An 8,612-nucleotide genomic window follows, 5' to 3' on the forward strand; every position below is an offset into this window, starting at 1 on the left:
GTCCTGCAGCTCACCCCTTCGACCACAGTGCACAAAATCACCAGAAGACTTTCGATGCCGGGTGCCTGCTCATGGCACAGCCCAGCTGGACTACGTGAGCACTTCCAGCATCCAACATCTCCAAGGCTATTGCTGACAAGAAACCAGCAAGCTCCCCCCGTCATCCTTTTTTTTTTAGCTTGCTCAGGCCTCTTATATTAAAATAAACATCAGGCAGCCAAAAGGGCAGAGGCTCACTGTTGTTCTTTATTAAACAGTACAGCTGGGTATAAGAGGCACACGGACTAGTTTATTTCTCCTAGGCGTTACACAAAACGTGGTACAGAAGAGGAGAAGTCAAGGAGCTGGGAAAGCTATAGGAAGAGGGGATCGCTTGGTGCAGCGGCACGCGCCCCATCCATCACCCACCTGCCTACGTGCCACGTGGAGCCAGAAGGATCCTCCCTGTGATGCTGAGGGCTGCAGAGGGGACGTCCCCAGCCCCAGCCCCTGCTGCCCCATACCAGCGCTTCCCCTCCAGCTCCTCCATCCCTGGTTCCCGGACCAGAGCCGGGAGGAAGCTGCAGGCCCCACCGGGGCCAGGTGACAGAGGGCCATGGGTGAGGATGCGCAACACCACGGGGGCCTGCAGGAGCACAGCCTGCTACCAGGGGGAGGACAGCAAAGATGGCACGGGTGGCTGTGCTGAGACACCTCTCTGCTCCCTCATCTTGCCCCAGGGAGAGACACTTCAGTGCAGACGAAACATGTCACTAGAGCAGGACGGCGCAGCCCTGAATGTCAAGCTCCTCCGGCCCTGAAGGAGCAGCAAAGGGAGCTGCCTGTAGATGAAGACTTGCTCCATATCCTGGGGCTAGTGACAGCTGGAAACACAGCTCTGCCAGTTCCACAGCAGCTCACCCATAAAGGTGGCCTCTTCTCCAAAGCACTCAAGTTCAGCTCCCAGCAGAGCCATCAGGCGCTGCCTCTCAGCCGTTTCCTTGGATTTCTTCCAGCAGGTGCTTTATTCTTGCTCCTGGCCTAACGCAGCTCTGCTGCACGCGGCTAACGGGGCACCTTCTCCCCCCTGAAGTGGCTGTGTCTCAAGTACGGCGGGAGTTATTTCCGAGGGGTGAGGAAGCTCTGCAGATGGGCATTGTGTGCAGCTGGGAAGCACTCCAGGTCCCGACAGCATCAGCAGAGAAATTCCAGCTATGCTTCCTCTGGCCGAGAGCCAGAATCATTTCTGGAAGCCGTTGCCATGACATGATTGCAACCTTCATTTTTATTCTAAGACATTGTTTCTTGTATTTACTTTATTCTCCTCAATACAAAGCATTAAATAGCCACTACTGCTGCTGCATTTCAGCGGGCTCTCGGGTTAAAACCAGCCAGCCAAGCAGACAGAAATCCTTCCGGACAGCAGCCCACACCTGCTAAGAGCAGCCCTACCTTGGCATTAACGTGACCCCACTGCTTGAAACATCCCTAGGAGACACAGTAAGCTGTGACCAACCTTACGCAGGGAAAGACCCAGGGTGCCACTCAGGGGGGAGAGCACCAGGATGGACCAGGAGCAACACCTGGGTGAGGAGAGCAGGAAAAAGCTCGCCGCAGGGACGGGGAAGGATGGCATCACTGCACAGCCAGCTCCTGCCTCTGCTGCCCTACACGGCTGCAGCAACCCCTGCCCCTGCAGCGAGCCGAGCCAGCCGCCACCTGCACAGCTGAAGCGGGCACAGCCGTGCACGAGAAGTGAGTGGTGACAGCCTCAGCAGGTCTCGAGCACAGCAAAGAGGATCTCAGGCAAATGAGCCTCTGAGGACACCTCCAGCTGTCACCTAACTAGGGTGGGCAGCGAGAGGAGGGGAGGGGATCCAGCTGAAGACCAGAGCACAGACACCAGCGCTGGTGCTCCAGCTGGCCCCGAGGAACCTGGGGCAGGGCAGAGGACCTGTCGCTCCCATGCTTCCCTGAAGAGAAATACCCTACTGGCCATCAGCAAAGGCAGAGATGTGGTCGTGTCAAAGCAAGGCAGGATTACCGAGAGAGACCTGAAGCACACGTGGCTGGAGGAGATGAAGATGGGCTGGTGCACAGAGAAAGACGGAGAGAGGCAGAGAGAGGGTGAGCGCCTGCCCCGTGCAGGGCTGCTGCGAGGGCAGCGGTGGGGAAGGCTGGCTGGGCTAGTCCCCCTCCGGGAGGGGCTCCCAGCCGCGCCGCATGGCTTTCACCACAGCACCGTAGAGTTTGGTCCAAGCCTCCCGCACGTCCGGGCTGAAGGCAGCGCCGAGGCATTTCTCCAGCATGTACAGCAAGGACTCGCCAACGGTCTGCAAACCAAGCGGGGAGGCAACAAGCTCAGCAGCAGGGTGCAACAGGCAGCCCCTTCTCTTGCTCTACCACCGCTTAGGGCTTCTCCCATTGCAGGGCACCTGCGGAAGCAGCCAGCCCCATCCCTGGCTGTTCAGAGGAGCCCCAGAGGCAGCCTGGATCCTGCTCGGGTGCTGACCCACACCATCCCCCTGCCTTGCCCTGCGCTGGCTCTCACCTCTCCACCAGCTCATTAGGAAGTGCAGGCAGGGAGAAAGGGCTGACACAGTGTGGGTATCACCACTAGAGAGCTGTCCCCTGGCACAGCAGTGGACTGGACCAGCAGAGCTGAGCCATGCCAACGTGCCAGGAGACAGGTTGGGAGCACCAGATAGAGGCTTAGGGCCTTGCCTGTGCACCACCCTCCCTGCAGGGCGTTCCTCATCCTGGGCTGGCCAGTGTCACCACCCCGAGTAAGGTGTGTTTATGTCTGGAAACATGGAGGGGCTGAGGTTCAGCATCCCCTGAGCATTTCCCTGGGGAAATGCCTTGCTGCCCTCTGTCCTCACTCCATGGGCAGGAAACGAGGGGAGTTCAAGGGTTTCCCTGACCAAGCCAACACCACCACACAGCTCAGGGGCTGCACTGAGCCTCCAGCTTTCTCTCCAGCCAGCTGAACCCAGCGGGTGGGCACAGGAGAATGGGGACAGCTGAGGGCTGCAGGCAGCGCTGCACAAACACAGCCACAGTGGACTGAAAGAGGATGCCTCACCGAGAAAGACTCAACCTTCACACCGATTGCCTGGTGCTTCTTGCCGAGGTTGCAGAGATATTCTTCCAGGCAGGGCAAGTTCTCCAGGTGGCTCACGGCCGCATCAATCACCAGCATCACCTACAGGAGCACACAGGTAGAACAGCACTAATAAGGCTCTGCTGCCCTTCTGGGGGAAGGGGCTGACCCCGCAGCTTCACCTTTCTCAGCCTGATGGCCGCCACCACCACCTCCCAGCAGAGCAGGTGCGCTCTGAGCTTTCCTTTGCTCTGCTGTGACCTGTCACATTTGCAGGGCACACTGACTGTAGCACACCCCACATCCTTCCGCAGGATGCTGCCAGAGGTGCTACAGCAAGCAGCACTGCTGGCCTCCCTGCCCCAGCGGAGGGAGGAGAGCCCTGTAGCAGAGCAGTTATGGGCCAAGATCTAACGCTGATGTGGTCTTAGGAGCCCAGGACAACTACAGAGGAGCCCTGGAAGTTGCCAGGACTAGAGCTGCCAGCTAGAAGTTACCAAGATGGTGCAACTGTGTACAAGTCAACTGCAACTCTAAGGTCAGCCAAGGTATTTTGAGGCGAGGGGATGGCTAGCATAGCCAAGAGACCTGGTCTGCCAGAGCACATACCACAGTGATCTGCCAGGGGCATGAAGAGCCAAACGGAGACAGAACAGAGAAGGGTTAACAAGGGATGAAGGGAACAGACAGACCAAATTAGAAGAAGAGATTAAAGCCAGGGCATGGTTGGCTTGGCAAAACCAAGAGGTGATAGAATTGTGCTGTACAATTTCAACAGGGAAATTATCTCCAACAAGAGCAAAGAGCTATTTCAGCTTAAGGCAGTAATAGCAGAAGTAAAAATGGACATAACTTGCCCAATAAGCAAAGGCTGGAAAATAGCAAAAAGCTTGCAGCAATCAGAGGAGAGCAGTCCTGAAGCAGCCTCTCACAAGGAGCAAGACAGGCACGCAAGGCACTGCACTGGTTTAAAGATGGAGGCTATGAAAACCGGTCTGAAGATGGAGGTTACGGGGTTACGAAGGCATCTGCAAGCCACGGCTGCGCTCTTTCTCTGCCTGGCTACTCCTCAGGGCTCAAAGGGCTCCTGCTGTGCCGGGTCTGGCTCCCTCTGTGCACGAGCTCCCGCAGGGCGACATCGGCATCGCTCCTCTCCCAGTTCTGGAGGGAGAGGAGACTGCCGTGTGCTCCCAGCCAGTCCCAAAACCCAAAACACTGCCCGGAGGCTTCCTCCTGCCCCGCTCTCACCTTCCTAACGTGATCCAGGAACTCGGGGGCGGACAGGCACTCCTGGGGGCTGGCAAACTGCTTGCAGTTGTACTGGAAAAGGGGCAACAGGTCAGGGTCCAGATCAAACAACCTGCAACAGCGAGAGAGAAGCCCCCATCTCCTCACGTCCTTAACGTGGCGCAGAGTCCCGCTCACCCCACCAGCAGCACCCCGCCGCCCCCTTTCCTCCTGCTGCTCCTTCCGCACCTGCGAAGGATGTGGAAGTCCCAGTCTTAGTCTGGGGAAACCCAGATTATCTACTGGCAAAAGCAGCCCCCCTTTCCCTAGCCCAAGGTCCCAGCTCTCAGACCTGTGGCTTTGGCACCTGTGGATCCTCCCAGCCCGGCCCCGCTCCCCCAAATCCTGCTCGGTGCCTTCCCCTTCCCACCCACGATCCCCTTGAGCTTCAAAGCTGCCAAAACCGGGGGAAGCCTGGGTGCTGAGGGGAGCTCAGGTGCACCACCAGCCTCCCTTCTCCCCACCCCGCACGCTGAACCGCAGGGTCCCCCAGCCACAAGGCTTGGCCCTGGCCCCCCGCTGCCCTTTCCTGGTGGTCACCAACTCTCCACCGGGCTCTCGGGGCGACTTCTCACAGGTTTTTCCCTTTTCTTTCCCCACAGCCGAGGCGCTCACCGGAGACCCCCACATGGCGCGTCCTCTGCTCCGGGACCGGGGGGGCCACTCGGGCGACCACCACCACCACCACCACCACGACCTGCCCAGGGGCGGCAGGGGGGCCACGACCCGTCGCTTAGCTGCCCCCCGCCCTTGGGCGCTCACCTGGAGAAGAGGACGAGGCCGTGCTGCACCGGGCTGCCGCTCACCCGCCGCCAGCTCTCCCGGATCAGCGCCCGCTGCGCGCCTGACAGCATCCCGCTCGCCATGGCGGGGGCGGGGAAGGGCCCGCCGGGGGGAGCTGCCCCTTTCCGCCCGCCCCTCGCTCCGCCGCCACCTCCCCACCGCCCCCCCGGCCCCCTTCACCTCGGGTCCCCCCGCCCCGGAGCCCCCCCGTGGGACAGGCCCCGGCACCGTCCCCCTAGAGCCCCCCCAGGAGCCCCCCCGGCTCGCACCTCACGGGTAGGGCAAGGGGAGGACAAAGGGGGCGACCCCGGCCCCCCCCAGAGGAGAATGGGGACTTGGGGCGCTGCTCCCACACTCGGGGACGCCCCTCGCCCCCTGCCTCCTCTGGGAGAGGGGTGACTGAGGCAGCCGGACAGGCAACGCTGCTAACCGAGAGAAGGCAGCTCTGTCACACAGCTCCCGGACACCCAACTTCTTCCCTCTGCCTCCAGGACACCCAGCTTCTTCCCTCTGTTGCTCAGAGGGAAAGGCGGCGTTTAATTCGGCCCAGGGATGGAGGCAGCACAAAGGAAACTTAGAGCGAGCAGCCGAGGGCTGAAGCGGCACGACGGAAAGCAGAGCAGCACACCAGCAAGCAGACAGCCACAGCAGTCACGCAAGCTGGGGGTATCAGAAGGATGCAAGCAAGACAAAAAGCGCAAATGGCACTGAAACCAGCAGTCTGCTCTGGAATAACAATTGTGCTGATCTTATTACAAGTTCTGCTACTACCCGTCAGGCTTATTTCTTGTCATTAGGAGAGAAGACGGCAGCCTGGGACCAAAACAGGAGCACGTTGACTCAATAGATGCAGAAAGGAGGCTCTTCGCCTCAGAGTACTGAAATCCAGCCCCAGAAGGAGGCAGGTTCAGTGGCACAGTGCAACATCCTCAGCCCCAGCCACATCTCCCCTCCCACGGGTCTTTCTCCAAAAGACCCAGCCTGACAGCACGGACTGCAGCAGCAGCAAGAAGCCACAGGAGACGTCTCTGGAAATTAATTTATAATATATTCCAGCACAAATTAGCTGTTTTCTCAGGCTTCTGAGATCCCACGTTCTCACTGTAGACCAGGCAAGATGCTGTGTGGGAAAAGCTCCATGTATGTTAGAGGAAGCTAGAGATCTCTACCTAAATCCAGGCTCTTGAAGATTGAAGAGTCCCACAAACTCACAAAGAAATTGAGCCATTAGATGGAACTATGGAGCCCCACAAATACTTCCAGATCTCTGGATACTGAGCCAGAGGAAAATGTGGTGCCAGGTTCTCTGTGCTTTGAATGTCATTGCTAGAAAAGCTTTCATTGATGTCAAAGGTCTCAGGTCCCAGTAAGACACACATGCAAGAATAGTTTTCTCTGTTAAAAATACGTCATTTTATCTTTCACGATCATTAAGAAATGCCTGAAAAACACAATCTCTACACCTCTAAATTCTTGTAGAATGGAGGCTAAATAAGAACCATACAACACTAAGGAAAAGCCACAACTTATCGTGGCTGGGCTTCTGGAACATACAACCCTCAGTGCTTCCCACTGCTGGCACCATCTTGTGGTCTCCAAGTTAATGCTAAAAGCCATGTGTTGGCCATCTGGTTGCAAAGGGAACACACGCTGGGGACCAGTGATAAATCGCTGCAACTGCTGGAGCTGCAAGGAGTCAGAGAGAGGGGCTAGGACAGAAGCAGGAATACCAGGTTAATCTGAGCAGAGCTGTGAACATGAGCCCAGCAGTGGCAAACACAAACTTCTTGCTGCTGATCGAGCACACCAGCAAGAAGCATGAAATGTCATCCCATCTGGAAGGATGTGTGCGCAGTCAGAGCACAGCCTAGGCTGAGTATTTGCCTAGCACCATTTTGGATACAGTCAGAGCTGGGTGACAAGAGAGGAAGAGAAGCACCCAAAAAACAGGCTATCAAAGTTAAGAGTGATCAGCTCCTGAATGCGAGTGGCATGGTTACAGAGGGTGCACAGGCAGGAGGGGAAGATGGCTGGAACAGGGAGACAGCACAGTGAGGCTTCCTGCAATTTGGCTGGGATACGGGACACCTTTCCTCAGCTCTGTGCAGGCACCACACCAGCTGCCGTGCCCAGGGTGACAAGGAGACGCAGGCCGATCTGCTCTTCCTGGTGGAAAGGACATCTCGGGCAGCAGCACTGAAGCCACGATGGCAATAGAAAATGGTGGCTCACATCCAGCTTCCCCTCTGTGCCGCAGATGGTGGCTGCAGGCCGAGTGCTCGCTGTGGGTACGGACGGGACCACAACGGCAGTGACGCCCGCTGAGCCTTCTCCTGTGGAAGATGGGGAGCAGGGGCAGTGAGTTGTCAACACCCTGCCCACCTGCGGGCACCCAAAGCCCACTCCAGTACTAAACCCAGCAGAGGCTAAGAACCAAAAGGAATTCCTTCCTTCCCCCCGCAGCACCAGCTCCTTCTGGGCAGGATGTGGGCACATCTGGGGGCAGGGAAACACCACAGAGAAGCCATTCCCCTGCTGCCTTCTCCCACTGCTAAGGGGGCTCTCAAGAGCATTTTTTCCCCTGTGACAGCCTATGTCTTCCAGCACAGGAGGAGGGAGCTGAAGGAGGGATCTGAGGTGGGAGACTGGAAGAACTCAAGGGTAAGAAACACCCAGAAGCCATTTGCATGGCTTAAAAGAGCGAGGGCTCAGGACTGGAGAGGCGCGGTGCTTCTCCTTGCGTGCAGGGGAGCTCCTCCTGCTACCACAGCACTGAGCTGCTGACAGCAAGAGTGAAGTCCAGGGAGGATCTGAGCTACAAGGAAGAAAAAACAACAAACCTCCCCCTGGTTCAAGTATTTAGTGAGCCTTCAGGCATACGGAAGCCCCAGGATGCATCAAGAGGTTGAGCACTGCAAACATTTCCACAGCCTGTGGGTTTCCTTCCATGGTTGGTCCCCAGCTCCCCTGGCTCCGTGCACCTAGCCAGGGCAGCTCAGCTGTTTTCTGAAGCGTCCTTGGATTTCTGCAAGACTTTCCCTGAAGCTGTCATGAGTGAAGAGCCACCAGGTCAGCAGCACAGGCTGCTCCAAAATCATCACTAGGCCACCTGTAGAAAGGGGAGGTAGATTTCCAGCGAAACATGCCAGTCTCCAATAAAGCCCTGCTGTGCTTCAGAAACCACATGCCTATGTTTTAAATTCATGGTGGGTCTCATTAATCTAATCTACAGCCCCTCCAAATTACAGTACCAACATTCACAACTTCCCTTGCCAAGTGCCTGCTTTACTTGTTCGGTGCCTCAGTCTGCCCATGTGGAAAGAAACTTCCAAATCTCATAAAACAGTACAACAGGACAGGGAATAAGCTCCAACCACCAACCCCCAGCCCTGCCCTCAAGGCCCAGGGCACCTGGAGAACAAACCTTCCTCCCCAGGGAGGCCACTTAGGCCTAGCCCAG

At 57.4% G+C, this 8,612-nt stretch overlaps 1 protein-coding gene across 1 annotated transcript; it reads right to left on the minus strand.

The window, feature by feature from the left end:
* Positions 1-226: 226 nt before the first annotated feature.
* Positions 227-5,278, minus strand: NGB (neuroglobin). Its single transcript, XM_080596125.1, has 4 exons — positions 5,132-5,278; positions 4,331-4,442; positions 3,065-3,184; positions 227-2,312 (listed from the first exon to the last, which is right to left on the minus strand). The coding sequence occupies exons 1-4, from the start codon at positions 5,233-5,235 to the stop codon at positions 2,166-2,168; spliced, it is 483 nt and encodes a 160-aa protein (XP_080452251.1). The 5' UTR covers positions 5,236-5,278; the 3' UTR covers positions 227-2,165.
* Between the last annotated feature and the right edge of the window lie 3,334 nt (positions 5,279-8,612).

Source organism: Anser brachyrhynchus (genome assembly GCF_964034855.1).
Source record: "Anser brachyrhynchus genome assembly, chromosome: 5".
Taxonomy (NCBI): domain Eukaryota; kingdom Metazoa; phylum Chordata; class Aves; order Anseriformes; family Anatidae; genus Anser; species Anser brachyrhynchus.

Excerpts from the sequence above, each read along its gene's own strand:
- NGB (XM_080596125.1), bottom strand. The coding sequence starts at position 5,235 with ATGGCGAGCGGGATGCTGTCAGGCGCGCAGCGGGCGCTGATCCGGGAG. Across the intron at positions 4,443-5,131 it reads GGCCTCGTCCTCTTCTCCAG|GTTGTTTGATCTGGACCCTG; the intron begins GTGAGCGCCCAA and ends TCGCTGTTGCAG. Across the intron at positions 2,313-3,064 it reads TGAAGGTTGAGTCTTTCTCG|ACCGTTGGCGAGTCCTTGCT; the intron begins GTGAGGCATCCT and ends CTTGGTTTGCAG.